Source organism: Ambystoma mexicanum, chromosome 3p (assembly GCF_040938575.1).
Source record: "Ambystoma mexicanum isolate Mex_15411 chromosome 3p, UKY_AmexF1_1, whole genome shotgun sequence".
In the NCBI taxonomy this organism is placed as follows: domain Eukaryota; kingdom Metazoa; phylum Chordata; class Amphibia; order Caudata; family Ambystomatidae; genus Ambystoma; species Ambystoma mexicanum.
This window is the reverse complement of record NC_090925.1, coordinates 890,994,359-891,019,423: the sequence shown is the minus strand read 5'-3', so window position 1 is coordinate 891,019,423 and position 25,065 is coordinate 890,994,359. Positions and strand designations below refer to the sequence as shown.

At 48.9% G+C, this 25,065-nt stretch overlaps 1 protein-coding gene across 4 annotated transcripts in view; it reads left to right on the top strand.

Moving 5' to 3' along the window:
• The window catches only part of CHD6 (chromodomain helicase DNA binding protein 6), a 2,307,824-nt gene that overhangs the window by 1,637,790 nt on the left and 644,969 nt on the right, over nucleotides 1-25,065 (top strand). For all 4 annotated transcript variants that reach the window (XM_069652122.1, XM_069652123.1, XM_069652121.1 and 1 more), the window contains exon 28: nucleotides 5,014-5,230. In XM_069652122.1, coding sequence (XP_069508223.1) covers nucleotides 5,014-5,230 — 217 coding nt within the window. The remainder of the gene's footprint in view (nucleotides 1-5,013; nucleotides 5,231-25,065) is intronic.

Below are 25,065 nucleotides of genomic sequence, written 5' to 3'. Positions count from 1 at the left end.
GTAGGAAGAGGACTAGCAGTTTTTGTTTTTTGCGGAACATATTGCTTGCGAGAGAGCGCTTGTTTTGTGAGTTTAGGCCCTTATCGTTAAGCGTACCAATCCGTCCTTCAACTACGGTCATCACTACCCTTGTCCTGTAAAATTTCAGTGTGTTCCCCCTGTATCATCTTTTCGCTTGACCCGCAGTTCCATGGCGTGGTGTCCCCATTTCCTTTGTCCCTATCCATTGTTCCCTGTCTCCCTTACCCATTTTGTAAGGCGTTCGTCTCCGACGCCCGACAGACATCCGGGTTAGTCAACGAATCACCAGGGCTACTACCCTGGCCCCGGGAGATTAAGTGATGCGGAACGTTCATTCCCACTTTTCGTTCAAGAACTTTTCCCGATTTTGGTTGAGAAGTCCCCGTGGTTGACCCCCTCCAACATTCCCCTCTATATGCCCACAACTTGCAATGTGCCCCACCAGCTGTGAGCTTCACCGCACATTGGCTTTCGGTGTGAGTCGGAGAGGGTCTCTTCAGTCTTGGAGATTGAGTGCAAATACCCTCCAAGACACAGCACCCCTTGGGCCTTTCATCGGGTGGGCCCCAAACTTTATATTGTTCTCATTAAACAGAAACCTCGCCAACAGTGGCAACACCCACGGGCAACATATCATTCCCTCCAACCTGGAGGAGCCCCTGAGGATCGTGTAAGCAACTGCATTACAGAAAATAACATTGTGGTTTTTCCATAATGATCATGTGGGTCCACCGCGACCCGCCAGGGGATGCCTAGTTTTCTGGAATTTTCAAGTGCCCTTCACTTTGTGCTTCCCTTGAGTTAGATCAGGGCCCCGTAGGGCCTGTCTTGGGTCTCTGACAGTCCCATTCTGTTCCCTAGATGTTCCTGGGGAATCCCCAACCAGCTCATCAATGGCTCTTTGGATATCTTCTTCCGTCATGAGCTGGTGGTTCTCGCCTTGCCATTCAAACGCTAAGTAGAATGGGTGTCCCCAGCAATATCGGACCCCCTTATCCTGTAGCCATCTGGTGATTGTCCCACATTTTTTCCTCATCTGCAGCGTGAGGGCGGACAGGTCTTGGTAGATTGCCACCCTGGAGTTGTCGTATTGTATGTCTCTGAGTCCTCGCCCTTTCGAGTATCCTTGCTTTGTCTCTATAGTAGTGGAATCTCGCCAGCACTGAGCGTGGACCGTGCCGCCACCACCCGCTCGATGGACCCTGTCGATCAGGGGGGTTTCCCCAGCGTCAGTTCCCAAGACTATCCTGATGATATCCTGTACCTTGCCCTCCATGCCCGCCTGGGTCTCCCCTTCCACCTCCGTCAGGCCGAAGATACGCAGGTGCTTCTCCATTCACGATTTTCCATGTCGTCAACCTTGAGACGGAGCTCCCCCTCCCGGCGCTGTATCTCTCTAAACCTTGCCTCCATCTGCATTTCCAGGAGGACGGTAAACACCCCATTGTTTTCCACCCCCTCCATTCGGTCCTCCAGTGTGGAGACTTTGGAGGTGAGGTCGGCCAGCTTTGCACCCATCTCTGTTCTCATCCCCCTCATTTCATCAAGGATCGTCTGGATGTTATTCTGCATGGTGTTCATGTCAGGAGTCGGGGCGAATGAGGTTCCAGTCTCCATCGCTAGGTCTCCAGGTGAGAGACACTTTCTAAGTGTCCCCAGTGCTATCTCCCCGGAAGCAGAGTCTACTCCTTTGTCTCCGCCTCAGCTTGTGTGTAATATTGCGTGGTAGGCGAGTCCTTGTGGCTTATATCACTTGTTGAGGGTTCCACACATACCACAGGGCCCAGCTTTGCAATCGCTGGTGCACTTTGCTCCTTCAATCCTTGAGTTTGCTTCTGCACCCAAGGGGTGCTCTGGAGCCTTTTATATCAGTCTATTTAGGGCCCCAGGCGGTTACCTGTGTGCGTCTCTAGGTTCGGTGTCAGGGGTTTCCTCCTGGTCTGGCACTCCCCTGCCTGCGCCTCCCAAGTATGGTGAGGGGGGGGCAGTGACCCGGGGGGTGGGGAGGGTGGTCTGTGTCACTACTCTTGTTGGTACTCACGGTTAAGCCACCATGGGCCTGAAGGTCCTGTTGTGGGGTCGCCGGGGTAGTGGCCCCTAGGGCGTTCACTCGGGTCTGGCGGTCCGTGTTGATGACCATGGCTGTCTCCCAGGAGCGAGGGTGGGACGGCGGAGCGAGTAGCCCCCTCACAGGGGTGTGATGTATGCCCCTTCACTGGGGTTGGGGGGCAGGCTTCAGCAGATCCCACTTTCCGAGGGTACTCCCCCCGGATAGTCCACCTCATGGGGATTTAACGGGCTGGGGAGGTGCCCAGGCATGCTCCCGCGTCGGCCCGTGCCTGTGAGGGGGCTGCCCCAGGCAGCCACGTTCTCCAGGTGTTCCGGACAACCCCTCCGGACGTTCAGCGGTGTTAGGCCCCAAGCCGGGAGGAGGGAAGAAGAGATGGGGCCCGGGTGCGCTCCCGCGACGGCCCGAGTAGGTCAGAGGAGTCGCTGGTGGGGGCACAGGGAGTGGGGCGACACCGGTGGAGCTCCCTTGGTGGTGGGAGCCCAGGCGCGCCTCAAGCTGCACTGTGCGATGGTCCGCTCCTCCGCGCCGCGCGTGGAGAGCAGGCAGGTTGCCAACGCACAGAGGCCTGCGATCAGGGTCCCCAGGGGAGCTCCGGCTCCTCCGCTGAATATCCCGGCAGGGCTGCGGAGGGTCAGGGCAGCGAGCCGGCTGTCGCGCGGGACTCACCTGCTGCAGGATGAAAGGCAGCTCCGCGTCCCCAGCCCGCGTGCGTCGCAGGGCCGGAAGGGGGAGGGGAAGCACCAGAGTTTCCGAGCGAATATCTCCGGTTCAGAAGCACCTTGAGGGCTCAGTCGGGTGTCTCTGGATTCCCTGTGAGTTCCGAAAGTAGATTCTCCTTGTTTGGAGAGGTCAACGTTCCTTTTTTCCTTGTTACTCCGCACTTATCCTGGGGCCATATGGGGAGCTGATAGATCAGGCAGCCATCTTGCCTGCGCCCCCTGGTGGCCTACCAACCTTTTTATTTTGACTAGACTGAATTATTTGTTTAATGGTCGAGACTACTCCCATTCTAGAGTTAGAGCCAGTTAAGAATTCTGCCAACCCATCCAAGATACGAAATAAAGGTTTTTGAAACTTGTATCTATTGTGTATGTGTCTACTACTCAATACCATGCCTTCCTTACAGTTTGCTATGCAGGGTTTCTTGTTTGGTTAGGGAAAGATAGGTGTTTACCCAACCCTTTTTCCTTTAATAAATTGCAAATTTTGAAGAATCGTCATCTGTGTCTGCCTTGCATTTCTGAACCCTCACATCTAACACAGCAGAGAATGTTCCCATCTACGAGACATTGATGATGTAAAGGAAACCGCGGCAGATCGCCAGTCACGCCTGAACATGGCAGACTGTTTGGTAGGAGCCACAGCAACAGCCTTTGTCATTGGCAGGCATTCGGGATCCAAATGTCTGGTTTTACACCTGGCATCCAGGCCAAACTTCTGGATGTGCCCTTTGATGAGTACGACCTTTTGGGGCAAAGGCAGCTGAATTTCCAGAGAGGTTTCAATGTTCCAAGGCCACTTCCCTTGGATTAGCCGTTGAGGAACAGCCTGCCTCTGTCCATCAAGGGGTTATTCCATTCATGAGAGGGGGCAGGTACCTCATGGAAAGCAGCATTTCCCCACATCAGGGTAGAGGTAGTGAAGTGGCCGGGAGGTTGTCTCTGCACATCAGGGAGTGCCAGCACACAACTTAAGACTCCTGGACCTTACAGGTAATCTCCAGGGTTATTGCCTTCCTTTTAAGGAGCACCCACTGCACCATTGTCCTTCTCGTCTCACTTCCCGTACATTTCCTTCACCAGTGTCACTTCTTCTGCAGGAGATATAGCAACTCCTTGCAAAGTGCCTCTTTCGAGTTGGTACCTCCTGCAGAGATGGAAAGAGGCTGATATTCATTATTTTCTAGTACGAAAGGGGGACAGGGACCTGTATCATCTCATGGTTCTGTGGTGGGAACTCAGGGCAATGTTACAATGTAGCCACAAAGTATAGTGTAAAGCATATCTTTATTTCATAAAAAATGGTGAAGGTTAGATAAACGCCTTATATGTTCTATGGGGAACTCTGCAATGAAACAGGGATATCTGGATAAAACTGTTGGTTGGGCCACACTAAACGGTGCTCCCAATTATCCCCTTGTGATTAAACATAAAGGTTCAAACCTGTTCCAATAGGTCTTCACCCCTCCATGGGAGCCCTACTTCTAATACCAAAAAACTCTCAAGCCTAACCTTTTGTAAATGCATAGCCCCCAGTATCCTAGAATTCTGAATCCTAGAATTCTGGATTACCAAAGAGTTGTATACGAGCCGAACTATGAAATACTCATATGTAAACGTGCTTATCGAATTCGACTTTGAAAGTTTCAAACCATTTAGAGCCTCCCCTCCAATGATTGTAATGTTTCAAGCCAAGTCAAACCCCCATTGTTTGGATAGGCGGAAATCTTTTTTCATAAAGGTTCACCTATCCCTACTTTTTGAAATGCAATTTTATTATGCACCCATGCAAAAACAAATAATGTTCCAGGTTGTTGGTTTGCTACTATAGCAAATGTTTTTTTACAGGGTTACATATTTGATTACATGTGTGTTCAATGTATCCTCCAAACTTCATGCAATGACGATTTACATGCTGTATGGGGATTTCAATTGCTAAATTCAGTACAATACATGTAAACCGTGTGTAAATTCTAATATGGTAAAGGAATTTATGTTAACATTTTGTAATAGGTGAACAAAAATGTTTGTGTTGACTGCGATCTCTGATGGATTTCCCTTTTCATCCTTGTCAAGCAGCTACACAGTATGTTATGCGTCCTGTTTGTCTATGGGGAAGGAACATGTTATATTTACAGCAAATCTGTTTTTCTTGTGGCTGCATTTTACAGCTAATGCTAACGTTCTAATTTATGTTTGAAGGCCTGGATGGCTCTGACCCGAACAGATATCAGTGGCCTGTTTCATCAGCGCTTACTGCGAGGTTGCGACGGCTGATCACGCTTTACCAACGCTGTAACCGCAAAGAGACACCGAGAGCTGCAATCCTAGTCCCCAGTAACCACAGCTTCTGGTTACAGGAGGATATGTACAGAAGGGCACTGGAAATGGAACCCATTACAAAGGAGATTCAGAAAAGGTCCCTTTTAAGTATAATATGTTTTTTCTCTTTATGATAAATCTTTTGTTCAGTAAAGTGATGTCAATGTATCTTTTCTAGGGTGTGTGTGTGTGTGTGTGTGTGTGTGTGTGTGTGTGCATGAGCATGAAACTGAATTCAAGTAATGGTCACTGTGCATACTTGTCAATGTTGACGATTTCAAATTTGGAGTTTACATTTGGTTATGTTTTTAACAAAGATTTACAGCCTCTGTCTCCCCATATGTTGACTGATGCAAAGATACATACACTACATTTTCCATGTTATGGAATGATAGGATATATAGTTTGACAACATAAGGATATATAGTTTGTTATGACAACATAAGAAGCACAAAGAATGTCCCACAACAGTTGACAGGTGGTGTCACACTCCAGCGTGCAGATGATCAAAATAACCCAAAGAGTGGTCAAGTACTATCACAAACATAGATGTATTCATTAAGGAAGCTGATGTTTACAAGCTAAGCAGCTTTGTAAACAGAACACTGTTCTTTGACAAGTATCAAAACATTCTGGCCGATAGACCTGACCATGAACGCATTTAGTTGTATTTTAATGAGCTGTGATGCAATATTATCTAATTGGTTGACCCAGTGAAACTCAATTGTCAGACAAGGTCAAGGGGTGCTTCATGCTCCCTCATTTCTTTAAACTCTGGTGATTTACTGGCTGTCAGGCTTTCAACTTTCATGTGAAGGTCAATGCCTGCGTCCCATTCTGTATCCTAATTCTCCTTGACCTGTCTGCTACCTTTGACACTGTCAATCACTCTGATCGCCTTACACTTGTCTTCTTGGAATGCGCTGTCAAGCCCCTTGCCTTGATTGAATCCTACCTAGCACCTCGCCAACTCCCTGTTGCCTGGAACAACACCACCTCTCAACTCACTCCTCCAACTTTTGGTGCTTCACAAGTCTATTTTGGGTGTGCTCTTTTTTACACTCTACTCCAGTGGTCTTGGGGGCAAATCTCCTCCTCTGGTTTCTCATACCAACTCTTTGCGGACAACACCCAAATCATCTTCTTTTTACCTGAACTCTCTTCTGGTATCTCCATCAAAATTTCAAAGGGTCTCTCTACCATTAAATATTGTATGGCTTTGCACTGTCTGATGTTCCAAAACAGAAGAGCTCTTCTTCCCTGCAAATTATTTCTCATATCTCCTCTCCTGCTTCTCCAGTGCTCACCTTACAGGTGCCTCTCTCCTACTCCTCAGCTAGAAACCTCGGCGTAATCTGTGACTCTTCTCACACCTTCTGTGCGCCCCCTGCCCCATCAGTATTGGCTATGCTTGCTAGGGCTGATGGGAGTACTGACCAAAACATCTGGAGAGCCAAAGGTTCCAAACTAATCCGAACATTAGGTAAATCAGGCACCACCAAGCATCTCTTAACCAATCTTCTCTAAACTGAACTCCTGTGCCAGCATCTTCTTTTGTCTCCCCAACTATGCTTTCTGTCCTCTTGACAAGATCATTAACTTGGCTACCAGGGCACTCTTTGAACTCCCTCACTATACACCCACCTCCCATTACCGTCTCCAGACTGGATGTCTGAAGATGCAAAACCCTTCCAGATTTAAATGTCTTCTTGTGGCTCACAAATCTATGCACAGTAAGGCACCACTGTATCTATACAACTCTACAAGCCGTCTCATAATCTCTGCTCTGCCTCCTCGACTACCATTGTGGCACCTCACCCTCTCTGTGCTTCCTCTCGCTTCCGCTCTTTTTCTCTTCTTGCTATACTTGCATGGGATTGTCTTCCCCGGACATCTGAGAAACAGTCCACACCGATTTGTTCAAAACCTTCCCCTCATCTACATTCACACTAACATTTTTCCCTTGCCTCTAGTCTGCCTCTGTCCCTCACTTTCTCTACCTCCACTCTAACACTTTTTCCATCATGGCATGGCAACATCCTTAACATAGCTGGCCATGGCCCCCTACCTGCACCTAAAAATGTCTAATGTTGATTGTCCTTAATCTATGTAGGTCCACCCATATATTGTCTCCTGTGACTGTTCCATTTACTCCAAATCATAACCTGGTCAGAATGTCACTCGAATTCATCCCATTGTACATAGCTCACTGCGTCATGTCAGATCTTATATCTTATTTATTGTGAGTTATTTTATGACCAAAAAGAGCATTGTTCTTCCCTGTATACAAATAAATAAAAAATGGGCACCATTCCTCAGCTATATCTAATACTCTTACGTCCCGTCCCCTTTCCACCATACTGCATGGGCATCCCTTCCTAGGGACACGAGACAGAAACTTTTTCACCAGAAAAACATATATATTTTTTTTTCCCTTTAAATTTAGAGGCGTGTGCTCTTGCCTGGATTCTTCTTCTCTCTTTTTGTCTTCTTTTTGTCATTCAGGTACTTGGTCCTCCGGCGTCATGCTCCTTCCCGGCGCATGTCGACTTCAGCGAGTTGCAGCCGGTGTCCATCCTGCAAGGGGCTCTTCCCAACATCCGACTCCCATGCTCTTTGCCTCCCCTGCCTTGGTCCCAACCACGGCTGGCAAGGTTGTACCGCGTGCAAAGCACTGACTCCACGCGCACTGAAGAACAGGCTAGCTAGGTGGAAGGAGCTCTTCGAAAGATTGCCTCCAGAGGACCTGAAGGACTTTGTCAAACAGAGATCGAGACCTAAGGGAGGGCCACTATTTTCCATTGCACCTCGTGAGGGCGACTCCTTCCAGAGGAAACGCCCGAGCAGGAGGAACCTCTCAGGTTCTTGCACCGGCACCAAGGCCAGTCCAGCTACCAGCCTCAGGACAAGAGGGGTCATCAGATCCTTCCGGAAGCAGTGCAGAGGGACCACAGGGTCCTTTTACCGGGTGTACGCCCGAGGGGCAATCCCCTGGTACCGGCTTAATGTCCGAGGGGGCGTCTGCATGCAGCCCTACCGGCGATTCTGCCGAGGGCAATGCGCCTTCCTAGGCCTGGGGTGCAGTGCAGGGCAGGCCTCATGCTCCAACACCAAGAGTCTTGGAGGAGGATAACCCACGGAGCTAAGCACCACGACGTTTGCATGTGACACGCAGCTCCATAAGAATGCAGTCCCCGCCAGACAACACGGCCGCTCGTCTGACACCACCCCTAAGAACACAACTGGCAGAAAAACGAGTGTCAAGGTGGTAATGGTATCAAACAGGTATGTGGCCTACAGTTTATCCATCAGCAGCTAGGAGCATGTACCCCCTGCAGCATAGGCAGAGTGCGCTCTGGCCCCAGCAGCCTCCAGCCACTCCGTTCATATCACCTGCCACCCCTTCAGCCTCCGAAGACAGGTTCTTCGAAAGGTTCATAGCGCTGATGAGAACCCCCCAGATGGGAGCTATCCTGTGGGATGCAGTCAGGGACTTGCTCCCCCCGGTCACTCCACCGGCACCCATAGTCATTCATCCTATAGCTCCGGCGCCACAGGCCCCTGCACAGCCACAGCTGCCCCTGCCGGCTCCTTCGATTCAGGCTCCCCTGCTTCCGACAGTTCCGGCGGCTCCACGGCTCCGCTCTCCACACCGCAGCCCACAGCCACCAGCAGTCAACCGCTCCCTGTGGACCAACAGGACACTAGGGTGGACGGTCAACATGTGGGAATGGGCCCTGGAGAACGACATCCACATCCGTCCACCTCCCGGGGGAGGCCAACTTGGAAGCGGACAGACTCAGCAGACTGGGAGCCGCCCATTAGGAAGCCACACCCCGTGTGGGACCTCAATGTGGTGTTGGGCGCCTTGGTGCACAAAACCTTTGCGCAGATGGCGTCTGCGGACATCAGGCTTGTCACCATCAAAACAGCTTTGTTGGTGGGCCTCACCTCCGCTCGCAGAGTCAGCGAGATCTAACCTCTGGTGGCATCAGAACCCTATACCACCTTTCACAGGGATAAGGTAGCCCTGCGGACTCGCCCTGCCTTCCTACCAAAGGTACCCTCATCTTTCCATCTAAACAAAAAAAAAGATTTACCTAGTTTCTTTGCTGACCCCAAGGGCGAGACTCTGAGAGTATTACACTGTCTTGATGTCAGGCACGCTCTCTAATTCTATCTTGACAGGAGCAAGGACTTGCACAAGTCGGACGCACTCTTTGTCACCTTCGGGGGCTCTAGGCCCGGGTAAGAAGCATCCAATGCCTCTATTGCAAGGTATATGATTGCGGCCATCAAGGAGGCCTACGAGGGGCAGCACAAGCCACTAAGAGCTAACATGCACCCCCACGCTGTCAGGGCCAAAGCCACGGCCGTGTCATTCCAACGGCAGGTCCCGTGGCAGGTCATCAGTCGGGCGACCACCTGAGCCACACCCTCGGCTTTCTGCAAGCATTTCTGTTTGGATGCCAGCTCTAAGTCAAACGCGGCCTTCGGACAGGTGGTTCTAAGGAATCTATTTGCTTAAGGAGGGTCTCCTCTCCACCCTGGGGCTACATTCAGTTATAATCGCCCATGCAGCATGAAGGAAAGGGGACAGAACGTAAGAGTAATTTTAAGTTAATCACCGCTTAGTCCCCTTTCCTCCATAAGTCCCACCATCCTCCCCCCTAATAATACTGGTGTCATTAGGCAATGTTAAATAATGTCGACGCGTCAGTGGGGACTGAGGTATGGCGCTGGTGGGTGGAGTCAGGGTAGCACATGCTCCCAGGGCCGCGCCACTGCAAGCCTCTAAATTTAAAGGTAAGAAGGGTTTTTCTGGTGAAAAAGGTTCTGTCTCCCGTCCTCGAAGGGACACCCATGGAGTATGGAGGAAAGGGGACTAAGGACGAAGAGTACGTTAGTCACTACGCTGAGTAACTTATACATTTCCTCCTGTAGTAATGGATTGTGTCCTCCCACAGATTCCTCATTAGAGGAGGGGTGTCATGCGATGTCCGGTTCCCTCAACGTTTCTAGAAGATTGATGTGGCATTGGTGTCCCAGTATGTAGCTCACACCAAACCCTGTTACCTCAGTTCTTTTTTCTACATGCTCAACACGCTTCACAAACACTAAAGAACACCTCCGAAAAACATCTTTCTGTAAAAAGTCAACTTCTAAGCTGTCCGGGTTCAAGTGATGTGAGGGGTGCAATGCTAAAATGTTGCGGATTGCGAATCGTGTCAGTCAATGACCCCAAAGGTAATAAAGGAAAAATCACCTATATTTAACTTGTTGTGCGTGTGACCTCTAAAATCCTCAGAGGGCAGGAGCTCTGAAACTGGTGAGAAGCCCCCAGAGAGTCGTAAAAGGGAGCGAAAAAGCACCATAAAAAGTTGCACTTGAGGAGTGAGTCCCACCACTCATCCTTGTCCTCATCAAAGAAGAAAGCGACGTTGCAGACATTATTCATCTTCTGCATCCTCGCCTATTGATGTCTGCCGTGGAGGAACAATGGGAAGAATCCTGTTTAAAAATTATTGATGTTTTCTTTTTACATACAGAGATGCAAATGGCATCAATTCACCCCAGAACTCGGGTTGATGCAGCCGAATCCATACCACTCACCTCAAGGCTGCATACAGACGGTTGATGGCAAAAGGGCCAGACCGGTGACAGAGTATGATCCTATAGGCATACTCGACAAGGGGCCATGTAAAGAGCGTGTGCTGCTTTTGGACGCAGCCCTAACAGATCTAATACTGGACATATGTCTGAAACCATGCGCTACAACAGCGAAGTAGAGTACTTTTCCAACTCTTTCCCCGGATAGAGATGACAAAGTATTATTCTCTCGAAAAAAGTGTTTGAGTAGAATAGTGTGGTGCTTAAGGCTATAAATGCATCTTGTGCCCTGGCAGAGTGTACCCAAGGTCCGTCGGCAGGTATTTCTGAGGCAGCTGAACATATAACAGAGGGATGGCTTTAAAGGACCTTGTCACTGATGGTAAGGAGGCAGTACCATCTGCCAACCTTTGGAGTCGAGGCTCAATGACTGTGTTTGAAGTTCTATGGGCACAATTTCAGTTACTAAGAGACATTTCTCCCAGAGAAAGCCGGAGTTTGCCCCAGATGTTGAGCTTCTCGACATGCCCATAGATAGTGACCACTTGTTCAGTTCCGAAGTGGACAACAGCTGAGAAAGGCATCAGGCTTCCGAGGCAGCTGCAGAAACTTTAAGAACTGCAATGCAGCAGCAACCAGTACAGACAATGACGCCAACATGGAGAGGAAGACATTTTTGATATTTCAGTGCCTTAAGCCAAAGATTGAGGTCAATCCTTGTTAAAGAAGATTCTCTAGACCATAGAAGGGCATAAGGGGAAAGGGAACAAAGCCAGCCACCACTACGGTCCCTTCTGGATCTGCAACTGCATCAAAACCGCTTTGAGGAATTCTCACATGCCTCAGCAGTAAGCACTATGAAGAATGGTTGCACATTACTTCAGATGAATGGGTACACCAATTGGTAATGAAGGGCAATTGCCTCCCATAGCTAAAATACCCTCCAGATTCTCCTCCACTTTAACAACCTTTTCAGCCACCAGATCCTCTACTGCAACAGGATTGTGTTACACTACTGGAGAAGGGCACCATAGAGCGGGTGCCCAGGGTGGAAAAGAACCAATGCTGGTATTTCACCTATTTCCAGGAGATGAAAAAGACACAAAGGAATATTTGATGATATTTGATGTACTTGCTTCACCTGCTTACCTGATGTAGCCCCTCATTGCATGAGGTGAGGCCTTTCCAGGCTGCAGTCATTCTTACCTGTTTTTTCCACTGCTTGTCTGTATGCCTGTGGTAGCTCTCCATTCCATGAGGTGAGACCTTTCCAGGGTGCCATCATTTTTACCTGTTCTTTCTACTGCTTGTCTGTAGGCCTGATGTAGCCACTCGTTCCATGAGGCGAGACCTTTCCAGGCTGCAGTCATTCTTACCAGTTTTTTTCCCACTGCTTGCCTGTGTGTGTGATGTAGACCCTCATTCCATGAGGCGTGGCGTTTCCAGGCTGTAAGCATTCATACCCGATTGTCATAATTGCAGGTCTGGTTTTGCCTAAATGCAGTTTACCTACATGTCCCTGCAATTTTTATCTTGTTACCCTCGTAAACTCCTGCACCTCTTCCTGCCCCTCCCCCCTTTTTCACGTTCAGCACTTGCCCGTTCCAAATCATCTCACGACCTAGTCAGAACCTTTTCTCTCTTTCTTCCCTTTACTCCCTTCCTGCACTTCTCCTCTCCCCTGCTCTCATGCTTTAGCACTTGCACGTTCTGAATGCTTCAAGACCTTTTATGAACGTTTTTGTTTTGTACCTCTTTTCCTCTTCCCTGCCCCGTCTTGATATGCCTTGAAACACAGTTTTTGCTGTATAGTGCTCATTACAAATTACCAATAAATAAATAAAATAGATAAATACATCTTGGACCTGAGGTGCTTTAACAAGTTCCTCCAAAAGGGCAAATTCAAGATGTTAACATTCTCGCACATTTTCCTGCCCCTGTAGTTACAAGGTTGGTTATAGTCACTCGACCTCTAGGATGTTTACTCCCATGCGCCCATTCATCCCAAGTACATGAAGTACCTCAGGTTCGTCACTGGCAACACCCATTACCAGCTTAGGGGTCCTGCCTTTCTGGCTAATCACTGCCCAATGGTCTTCGCCAAGCTGTTAGTGGCCGTCAGTCTGCGGTGGGACTTGTGTCATCTTTTAGCTAGACATTTGTCTAAACGGAGCCCCTTTCCCAAAGCAGGCACCAAATAATCTCAGCCACACCTGCCGCCTATTACACAAACTGGGCTTATCCCTAAGCTTCAAAAGTCCTATGTGACAGCCTGGCAAATGCGGGCTTGTACTTTTGAGCTCTTCACATTCAGCTGTTGGACATAACATGTCATATTGCCCTCACTCTGACAGCCTTAGACTAATAAATTCACACGTGTAAAACTAGCTGTTAAATTAAGTGCTTTTGATATTAATACACAGTATTAAAAAGATACAAGCATTTTATAAAACAGTAATACCTATACAAGGACACTCCTATCCCCACTGTTTATATGTGGGCCCTCTACCTGCGGTAAGCCCCCAACAAAAGGTAACTGGGTGGGAAGAACCAGGAAACAATAAACCTAACCAGCAGTTAAGTAGCTAAAGATGCATCCCAACCCTAGTATATGTGGAAGGCCCTAGACCTATTAGTTTGCATCGAACACATATGGCAGGGTATGGGGTAAAAATGGAAAACCCATTTTTACCCAGGGGAAAAAGAGGTTAAAATCTCTAATGCTTAAAACACAATCCACCCTCAATATAGACCTCCTAGGGCTTTATAACCATATTCATGCCCAGTCACCCGTAATAATATATTAAGCCACAAACAAGATGGATCCCTAGTAAATCTTAGCAACAACTTCAATCAATAAACATTTCATTCAGTAACTGTTAAATTCCTCATCCATTTCATGAAAACATCTACACATTGTTACTAGATGGTTCGTGCTTCAAGCACATTTACCATAGCAGAAATTAAAGGGATAACATTAAAAATGGTTATGAAATCACGGGTAAGTACAAAAATAGTGACATTTGGTCCAAAGCTCGCTGAACCCAGTGAAGATACACAAAATATGTCCAGTGGCCGGTAAGGACTCTAGTGTCATTAAGTGGAGTTTGTGTCAGTTCACAGTTTGATGGGAATAAATAGGAAAAGGTAGAGGCCCAAACACACTGCAAGAGGTAAATCAGATCTTCCCCACAGGTGTGAATGCTGCAACGATCAACCCCAGGGACGGGCCACAGTAGTCCCATAGTAAGTGTTCCAGTGGTCGGAAGTTGGACCCAGGACTCCAGAATAAGTTGCTGTAGAACATAACACCCTGCTCCCCCATACAAATTCTATGAGGAAATGTGGTAAGGCTTGTCTCCCACGAATTTCAGCCACAGACCAGGGGGGACATTCTGGGGTGGTGAGTATTGGGAATAATCACCCTTTCTAGGACCCCAACCTAGATACTGTAGTCAGTCACCTGACACAACCTGGTAAGTTAACAGCTCTTCAACAGGTACAGTTTTCAGGATCCGGTTTCCAGGGCCTTGCATCCTAAACAAACAATGACCCCAGCGACACAGTAGATGAACAAAGGCTCTTTCTAGGACACCTACATTAAATCCAGGAGTGAATGATCCTATGAAGAGGACATCAGCAAGACTGCAGAATCCAGCTCCCAGTGGTTTGCAGCACAAAGGATGAAGGTAGCTGCACAGCAAACGGTCCCCGGAATGGGACAATGGCTGTAGAGACCTTCAAAAGCCTCAAGTCGATGCTCTGGTGGAATGATGAACTCTCAGTACCCCTCTCGACGCCTGCATCAGCCCACAGTCAAGTGGCATAAAAAAAAACCAACCAGGCTTACCAAGTATTGCCAACTGAGGGATTTAAAAAGGACCAGAATAGAGGGAATCAGCCTTTAAAACTTCTTCAGTAGATCGGCAGAACTGCTCTCGTAGGACAAGGCTGCAGTGTTGAGCGATGCAGATGCGCAGGAGACACTGCCCGATTATACGTAGCATGCATCGATATGTCCACGCTTCCAAGCTTTTAAGAACCGAGGTTCAGACCCTCTGGCAAAGCACTCGCAGGACAAGTCTGCAGTGTTGAGCAACGCAGGTGTTTGGCAACAATGGGGGTAGCGGCATAGATTGTGAGCGTGGACGACCTCACCCTCCTGTCTGCAGCTCGGCTGCAAGTTAAGAAGGTGCAGGGAGAGTAGGCTCCCTCACAACTTAGGCTGTGCGCTCCCTCTCACTTCTAGCCGCGTACGCTCCCTCGCATCGTTGGTCCCCGCCCTCTACTCCCGCTGTGTTCCCTTCCTTCCTCTCACATCTTAGCCCCTGCTTTGACCTACTGTGTACTGTATTGACATTTTGTTGTGCTCCATGGTTTTTGGCATTACATTGAATTGCCTGCTTTCTTTACTTCTAGGTTCCTGTTTTGTATTGTGCCTTGTTGATAGTATTGACTCTGCATTCTTTACTTTTAGGTTCCTGGTCTGTAATGTACCTTGTTGATGGTTTTGACTTAGTGTTCTCTGATTTTGACATCACATTACATTGCCTGCATTCTTTACTTTTAGGTTCCCTGTTGTCTTGTGCCTTGCGGTTGGTTCTGTATTGCATCTGATTTCGTAGGTCCATTCTTGTTTTTTGTTGCCCTCCCTTCTCCTTCGTGTCCCCCCTCCTTGTGTCCTCCCTCCTGTCTGCCCTCCTGCTTGGTCCCCCCTTCCTCCCAGCACCCTCTATAGTGCTCTCTGTCTGCCCTAACTGCTTTTCTATCGACTATCCTATCCCTCTCACTAAGTCTGGCAGGATAAAGATCATAATGTACATCCTGGTCACCAACCCAGGTCTCCCTATCGCTAATACCCACACCAGTGCTTCCTTCAGACATCCTCTTTGTCGTTCCCTCCAGAGGCCTATGGACTCCCTTATGGTCTGTGTTCTTTCTCCTTTTTCCTCTTCTGCTATTAATGGTGGTACCCGGTGGGAGGCCCTCCTGGCCCCCTTCCACTCCTCTAACACCATCATTAATGTCGACTTAAATGGCACTGTCTTGGTCCTGGGCCCTCAGGCCAATTTCCTCCTTTTTGATAGATGCTTCCCGCGCCTTATCAACTTTCTTTCCTCTCCTGCTATCCCTAATTACACCTCGCTGGCTCCTCTGCCGCCTCCTCCCTCTGCCACCTCTTTGGCACCCCCGCTGCTTCTCCGGCCACCCTGTTGCCTCCTTCAGGGCATACCTCTGGTCTGTAGCCCCTCCACGGAAGTCTTTCAAATGTGACAACCTGCTCCACATCGCTACTCTCAACTCTCGCTCAGCTGTCAAACATTCCTCTGACATCTGCCATCTCCTGGAAAGCTTGATTTGAATGTACTTGGTCTCACTGAAACTTGGTTCATCGCCAGCTCTGTCACAAGTTTTGACACACTCATTCCTGATGGCTACAAGATCTTCTCTGAATGCAGAACCAACCGTCCCTGAGGGGGTGTAGCCTTGATTTTCCCAGAGTGGATCCCTGCTTCTGTCATTCCAATGCAGGACTAATCCTTCTTTGAATGCCTGGTCTGCAGGCTCTCTATCCTGGCCTCTCTCTCACTGTGGCCACTATCTACAGGCCCCTCTCTGAGTGGGCAGACCTCTCCTCCTGCCTCCTCACCCTCTCTACTTCTTCTCAGAGACTTGAACATCCATTTGCATGCTACTAGCCCTTCTTCAGGACTCTTTTGCCACCTCTGGGTCTGTGTCTCTCCCTCTCCCCCTCCTTCTCTCCCTGTCCCCCTCCCCCACCCCCCGACTCACTCTGCAGGGCACATGCTGGATGTTCTGATATCCTCAGACCTCCCATTCTCTAATCCTCTCGCCACTCGTCTCTCTTGGAGTGACCGCTTTTTCCTTTCCTCCCACCTCTCTCTATCCCTCTGGTCAAGCCGACTCCAGCACTGCCACCTACCTTCTCGGTCATCTGACCATGAAGCGTGTGTCATTTGAGACTTTTGCTGCTACTTTCTCTCCTCCTCCTGACACTTGAGGACCGTTCCACGAAGCGTTGGGCCCACCACGCCAGGCAGGCGGCCATGGCAGCGGAGGGCGCCTTCAGCGACGGCAGCGATGCCGTACTTTTGATCGGCGAGGACATTACGGCGTCGAAAGACAGCCGAGCGCAGGTCCCCGACCTCGGAAGGTCGTCCGGCAGGGCGGCTATGGGGAAGACCCCCGGCGACACAAGCGCTTCACATACTACACACACTAAACACTCTATGTCCAACCGAGACTCGACGACGTCGAGTTCTCGGAAAGAGGCACAAACAGAACGGTCTGATTCGGTGTCCTCTGGGCGCTCTCGATCAAGATCGCTGCATGACTCCCGGCAATCATCCACTCTTGCCAAGAGTGCCTCGCTCCCTAGGCTAACAGAAGTTCGATTGTCGGGAGACGAAGACGACTTCCACCCACAGGCCGCGCTCCAGGAGTCGGAGCCCGCAGTTAAAACCAGCGAGGCCCCACGCTCGAAGGATAGGGACACCACCCCCGATCCTCGACGCCAGGCGTCGAAAACCTCCGGAGCCACTAAAGGACAGGGAAAACATTTTTCCACTCACGGGGAGGGGGGAAAACAGCAGAAGAGACAACCTTTGCACTCTTCCACACCTGTGAACACTCCTCTCCCCCTAAACAGACAGACAGAAACAGGTCTGCTGATATGTCTAAAACCAGCAAAGCTACTCAAGAAAAATCCAATAGACTTGCTGAGAGGGTCATCCCCAGTTCCAAAAAAATGGTCCAGTGAAGACATAGATAGGGTCATGTCAAGAATGTCTTCTTTGGCAGATTTTTATGATAAAAATCCAGAACATTTCCTCTCGTATGATCCACAGGGGGCGACACCCTCAGGCTCTACCAATCCTATCCCCCCCGAGTAAGAAGCCCCGGTTTGAAACTCGAATGAGGTCAGAACCCTTCGAGGTGCAACCTTACGCAAGACCATACTCACTGTATCAAGGAGAGGCTTCCTTTTGTGAGGACCAAGAATTTGGTATGATAGAAGAGCAAACCGGGACGGGCTACTATGGGGATGATGAGGACCAGGAAGAGGAGGACCCGGAAACATACAGAGTAGATTGCCCGGTAGAGAACGAAGCCCCGGTTACCGACTCCCCGGTCGATAACCAACCCCTCCTAAACGAGGTCCTCGCACGCGCAGCAGAACATTTCCACATTGACACCCACGGTGTCCAGGAGGAAAGGGACTTCGCAGAAGAGTTAGTGGGAGAAAGGAGGCCTGTTGCCCAGACCATCCCTATCCTTAAGTCCATTCAGCGGAGAATAGATCCGTCCCTGGTGAACCCGAACCTCACCAGAGCAGTCAATCCCATGGTTGAAAAACTTTTCAGGGCGGCCCAGTCTGACCCTCTCTATATAAGAGGACATCTGAAGCCAGACTCCCTAGTTGTCACCAACACTCGTAAAAGGGCTGTAACACCCTTGTCATCGTCCGAAGCTCCTCCCGACAAGGAGAGCAAAAAACTAGACGGTTTCGGCAGGAAAGTAGCCTCAACGTCCGCCTATCAAGCAAGGATTGCAAACTCCACCACCCTGTTGGCCAGCTACAACTGCCATCAGTGGGAAGAAGTCGCGGCACTCGTAGCCTCTGCTCCTGAACCTTTAAAGGGCCAGTTAGCTCGGATTTCCGCAGAGGGTAGAGCCGTGTCTGGTTGCATTTTGAAAGCAACCTTCGACGCCGCGGACAACGCAGGCAGATTGATAGCGGAAGGCACTGTTATCAAAAGACATGCGTGATTACGGCAGTCTGGTTTTAAGGCAGAAACCCAGGCATCATTGTTGGACAAACTGGTGGAAACCAATCTGTTGTTTGGTAAGGCGGTCGAAGACGCACTGAAGAATGCCAAGGACGAATACGAAACACTCAAGTCCCTTGGCCAGTTAACCAACAAACCCCCTAACCATAGAGGGAATAGTAATTTTCGTCGCCCACGCGGCCAAAATTCCCAGAGAGGATCTACCTATTCCCAGGGTCAGGGTACACAGTGGAACAACCAACAGTCTACCCAGCGTTACGGCAGGGGTAATAGGAGAAGTCGTGGTAAAGGCAGAGGCAGCCCCAACGAGGGAGGCGGCACGCCTCCACCAAAGCAGTGACGCTCAGTTCAGGGTCCCTTCTCACGCAACCCCAGTAGGGGGACGCATTTCCAACTTCACCCAGGCTTGGGAAGGGATCACATCAGACAGATGGGTGCTGTCAACAGTATCCACAGGATATTGTATAGAACTACTGCAGCGTCCCCGGAACCATCCTCCACGACAAAGAGTACACTCTTTAGAACATCAGAAGATTCTCCTCGAGGAGATCGCCATTCTGCTAGAAAAGGACGCGATAGAACTCGTCCCGGGACACCAGGTTACCAAGGGTATTTATTCAACTTACTTCCTTGTGCCAAAGAAAGATTTGACAATGCGCCCAGTATTGGATTTACGGCCTGCCAACAAGTATGTCAAGCCCCAAAAATTTCGTATGACCACGCTACAAGAGGTAATCCCCCTCATAAAAAAGGGGGATTACATGGCAACCTTGGATATGAAAGATGCTTATTTTCATATTTCCATGTTCCCAGCGCACAGAAAGTATTTGCGCTTCAAGGTGGACAGTCGACGCTACCAATTCAAGGTACTGCCCTTCGGGATAGCTTCGGCACCAAGGGTATTCACCAAGGTACTGGCGGTGGCGGCTGCACACCTACGCAGGGAGGCAATCCCAGTGTACCCTTATCTGGACGACTGGCTCATAATGGGGGAAACCCCAGGAATTTGCAGGATAAACATTCAAAGGACTATCGACCTCCTCCACGAGTTAGGCTTCTCAATCAACGAGAAAAAGTCAAGCCTGGTGCCAAGCACCTCCAAACAATTCCTAGGAGCAATCCTAGATACTCAAGAGGGGTTGACCTTTCCTTCAGAAGAAAGAATTCGGAATATACTACTGCAAATTCCACATTATCAGTCCGGTCAACAAATAACGGTACGCAAAACAATGCGTTTACTGGGCATGATGGCGTCATGTATTTACCTGGTCCCCCACGCGCGCCTGCGCATGCGTCCCATGCAGGAATGGTTGGCAAAACAGTGGTCTCAGGCAAGTGGTCAGTGGGACGATCTAGTGGTCGTTTCGCCAACACTGGTAAAAAGCCTTCACTGGTGGACAAGAGAGAATCTCGCACATGGGAAACCCTTTTATGATCCCGAAGTACAGGCAGTAGTCACTACAGATGCATGTCTGACGGGGTGGGGAGCTCACCATCTCCATCACACAGCTCAGGGTCTCTGGTCTCACTCAGTGGCCAAGAACCACATCAACCTGCTAGAGCTTCTGGCAGTATTCAGAGCGCTTCAGGCGTTCGAGCCCTACCTACTAAACCTGTCAGTGCAAATCCGGACGGACAGCACAACAGCCATGTTCTACCTGAACAAGCAAGGAGGGACTCGCTCGCCAAATCTGTCCAAGCTTGCCCAGAAAATCTGGATATGGGCACTCAGACGGAACATCTTCCTGTCATCACAACATGTTCCAGGGGAGTTCAATTCCCTAGCGGATGCTCTGAGCAGAGTCTCCCTCCCAGAGGAACACGAATGGGTTCTACACAGAGAGGTCGTAGAAGATATCTTCTCTCAGTGGGGTTTCCCCACTATAGACTTATTCGCCACAAGCTAAAACAGACAATGCCTAGGATTTGCATCCAGGTTCCCCCAACCAGACTCCCAGGGGAACGCCCTGTGGATGAACTGGTCAGGGATGTTTGCGTACGCTTTTCCACCAACTCCTCTCATCAGGAAAATGGTGAACAAGATGAACAGAGAGTCGATGACGCTCGTCCTAGTTGCTCCCATGTGGGCAAGACAACCGTGGTTCCCACACCTACTCAGGATGGCGGTGTGCGAGCCCATCAAACTTCCAGCCTGGTACAACCTATTGTCCCAGCACCAAGGTCAAACAGTGCACCCTCAACCCAACTCAATGAACCTGGCAGCATGGCTCCTGAAGTCATAGAGTTTGGACATCTCAATTTGCCACAGATGTGTATGGACATCCTAAAGGAATCTAGGAAACCAAATACAAGGCACTGTTACTTTGACAAGTGGAAGAGGTTCGTTATCTGGTGCCAGAGTAGATCAATCAACCCCGTTGATTGCACTCCTTCCACTGTTGTTACATACATGCTCCACCTGCTTGATGCAGGATTGGTTTTTAACTCACTGAAAGTACACCTGGCAGCCCTGTCAGCTTACACCACTTCCCATAGCAAGGTTTCGTGGTGGAAAGTACCAGTAGTTAAAGCCTTCATGGAAGGAGTAAAGAGACTTCACCCTCCTATTTCAAACCCACCACCAGGGTGGGACCTTGATGTGGTGCTAGCCAAGCTCATGGGCCCCCCTTTCGAACCCATGCATAAAAGCAGTCTCAAACACCTGACTTATAAAACGGCCTTCTTAGTAGCTATTACTTCTATAAGAAGGGTCACTGAAATTCAGGCTCTGTCAGTGCTGGATCCCTTCTTTACTGTCCATAAAGACAAACTGGTTTTACGCACACACCCTAGGTTCTCACCTAAATGTATATCTAAATTCCATGTAAACCAGTCCATCGAGCTTCCGGCTTTCTTCCAGGACCTGCAAAGCTCGGCTGAGGTGAAACTACACATCCTAGATGTGCGTAGGGCGGTCCTCTACTATGTAAATAAAACCAGACCGCTAAGAAAAATAGATCAACTGCTTGTCTCCGTAGCTAAAGGCAGAGAGGGGGATCGCGTCTCTAAAGGTGCCATCTCGAAGTGGATTATTAACTGTATCCAGCTGTGTTACTCACTTTCTGAAAGAACTCTGCCTTTCACGCCAGGAGCCCACTCTACTAGAGGCATTGGGGCCACTCTGGCTTTCATTGCAAATGTAGCCCTTGACACCATTTGCAAAGCAGCTACTTGGAGCTCTATTCACACTTTTACTCAGCATTACTGCATTGACACCCATTCCAAGGCAGATACACAAGTGGGACAAGCGGTTCTAAGACACTTATTTGCTCATGACCCTTCTCACATCCCACCTCCTTCTTCAGGTACTGCTCGCTAATCTATGCACAGCATGTGATCTAAGCAGATTCCACAAACCTCAGAAGGGATACATTACTCACCGTAATCGTATTTCTGATGCTTGTATCTGCTTAGATTCACATGCGACCCACCCTTCCTCCCCTCTGAGAGAAGGCGCATGATGGCTTGTAGTCTTACCTTTCTGTCTATCTGCTTGGATTATCTGTACTCACGCTACTCCTCATGCTACCTCATGTCAGAAAAAATACAATCTGAGGATCCTAGACACGTGAGGGATCTTGGGTACAGTGGACGTCACACTAGGGATAGTATTACTGGCACGCCCTGTGTCGACGCCCATTTTCGAGTTTCGAAAAACAAACTGTAATACTCCGCAGCTTCCACTAGATGTCGGCCTATGCACAGCATGTGAATCTAAGCAGATACAAGCATCAGAAATATGATTACGGTGAGTAATGTATCCCATATATCAGATCTCCAAGTTCAAGAACAAATAGGCAGGCGTTATAGTTAGGGGCTGGGAAGAACCTAAATTCCCCTGTGAATGGGGGTTGGCCAAAGACCAGACAGCTATCGAATCACAAAAAGGAGAATAAGGGACATACTAGTTAGGCACTTGGACTGCCACTCCACCAAAGCCACCCCCACAGGAAGTGAGTGGTCTAGTCTAGGGACCTATATTAGCCTAAACCAGTTGGGACCAGTATGAAGGCTGCCATGTTGGTCTCACAAAGGGCGTACATGGTCAGAATGGCAATTTTAAGGCCACTGTGTGTTCACCTAGACAAAGGGAAACCCTAGGAAACGAAATGGCCATGAGCAGGATTTTTTTAAAAAACATTGGTTCCCAAAAAGGTACATTGGTCAACCAATTCAGTGAAATGGTGATGCTAAAATTAAAGCGCAGCTACCACAAACCTGTTCCCTAAAATCAATTAAAGGAATTCTGGCTTAACACTGGGCCTCATAGAATTCTACATTTTCCTGGTGCCAGAAGCCATATTACAAATTATGTCTCTTTAGTGGTTAATCAGGTCTCAGTGGTCACAATTCAGGCAGCATTACAGACCTCTTTCCGCTCTCGAGTAGGGTTTCACTTTACCACCGGTCGTGGTCACATATGGAGAACTTGAGGAGGGGAGGACCCTTCGGCAACTGTGGCTGGAGGCATCCATGCTCATGGATGCTTCCTTGAAAGACTGGAGTGCTCTCCTGAGCAAGCGGACAGTGAATGCGTTGTAGTTCCCCACAGATCCAAGACCTTCACATAAACCTGTTACCTTCACATAAACCTATTGGAGCTGAGCGATATCGGACTGGTGCTGATGGCCACCTTGCCTTCGATACAAGGTAAGACTGTTGTAATAATGATGAATAACACCGTTGCAACAAAGAGGTGTGGAGTCACTACTCCTGTGCATACCCAAGAGGTTGAGGTAGTTCTGGACCAGCATGATCTTCATCGCCCCTAATTAGGCCAGGAGGACATGGTTCGCAGACTTTCTGGACATAGCCACCTGTACTCCGCAAAGTCTTCCTCACAGGGAAGACTTGCTCTCGGAGGCAGGAGGCCTGTTTTTTAGCCGAGTATAAACACTCTCATGCCTGACTTCTGAGAGGATGAGGTACAAGAACTGGGCCCTCCCTAAGGACGTCATAGAAGTTTTCTTTCAGCAAGAAGACCAGCAAGCTAGTCTCTGTGCAGTAGCCATTAAGAAACTGTTTGCCATTGGTGCATAGCTAAACAACTCAACCATCATCTGTGCACCAAGGGAATGGTGCAGTTCTTTCGCTTGCACCTTGCTCAACGGGCTCATTAGGTGACTGCAGTGAAAGGGATATTCTGCTGCGCTCTCAAATTCCACAACCCTCAAGGTCAACTGTCAACATTTTCTTCAGCACTCTCTCCCTTTGGAAGACTTCTTCAACAATACTTACTACTCACTTACTACTACCTTGGAGTCTGCTTTTCATGCCCACTCCTTGCCTTCGCCCAATTGGAGAATAAATCCATCAAAGGTAGTACATTTCTTTCTATCGTCCACCATTGAGAGGACCCAATATATCAAAGGCCTAAGCATCTCATCCACCTCCCACACACCACACATTCCTTCACCAAATGTTTAACTTCTGCATCCATGTCCGACCACAAATAGTCATACCTCAGCCTCCAATTGGTTTTTGCCATCCCTAGATGCCCCTCTTGGCCAGCCTCCAGCATTCTCTTACACACCCCTCCGGAAGGGTACTTACTTTTACCCTTTAAATGGAAAACCTTCCTCCATACTCGCTCAGACCTTCCAAAACCACCTCAAAGACTTCCTCATTCTTTCCTTCCCTCGACTGTTTTCACTCTCTTCACTACTTCTTTGAATTACGGACGCATGGCCTCTTCCCACTCCAACATGTTGACCAATCACCCACACACTAGAAACATTTGCTAATTTTCCTCTTCATTTCCCTCTTCGTCTCCCTTCCCATCTCACCATCCTCCTCCTGATTCCTACCTGCCTGAGACACATAATCTGCCACTTCGTTCTTTTTTCTAGGTTAAGTTTTTACAGCAAAATCGTGCCCTTGTTATGATGTGATCCAGCTCATTATCCGTGGTGAGATACCCACGGCTGGTGAATTTACTCAGCAGGGTCTTGTGATTAGTGTGTACACAAAACCTCTTGCCCCACAAGGAGGCCCAAAAATGTTTAACACTCAAGGCTTCTTTTTCAATGACTCAATAATGCCCCCTCAGTGTCCTAGACATGAACGCTAATATTCGTTCAACCACACTTTGATTCTGTGATAAACTGCTCCTAAGCCTGTTTCCCTGGCATAAGTCATTACCCATGTATCATATTGAGTGTAAAAATGTGCCAGCACACTTGCTATCTCTCCTTTGACATCCTTAAACTCCTTCTCTCCCTCATTATTCCATACTAGTTCAACTCCCTTCTTGCACAAGCTCTTGATGTGCCAGCACCGGTCTGCTAAGTTTCGCACAAACTTCTATAATCCTTAAGATGGATAACGCTACTTGGTAATGCTGGGGCCTGCTCAAGTTAACTATGGCAGAGATCACCTCTCTCTTCGATTCAACTCCCGCCACACACTGCTTGTGCCCCAGGTAGTCTATGGATTCCAACTCAAACCTACGCTTCTCCCTTTTCAGGGTCACAGCCGCTTCTGAAATGATGCAAAGCACCCTTGCTAACCT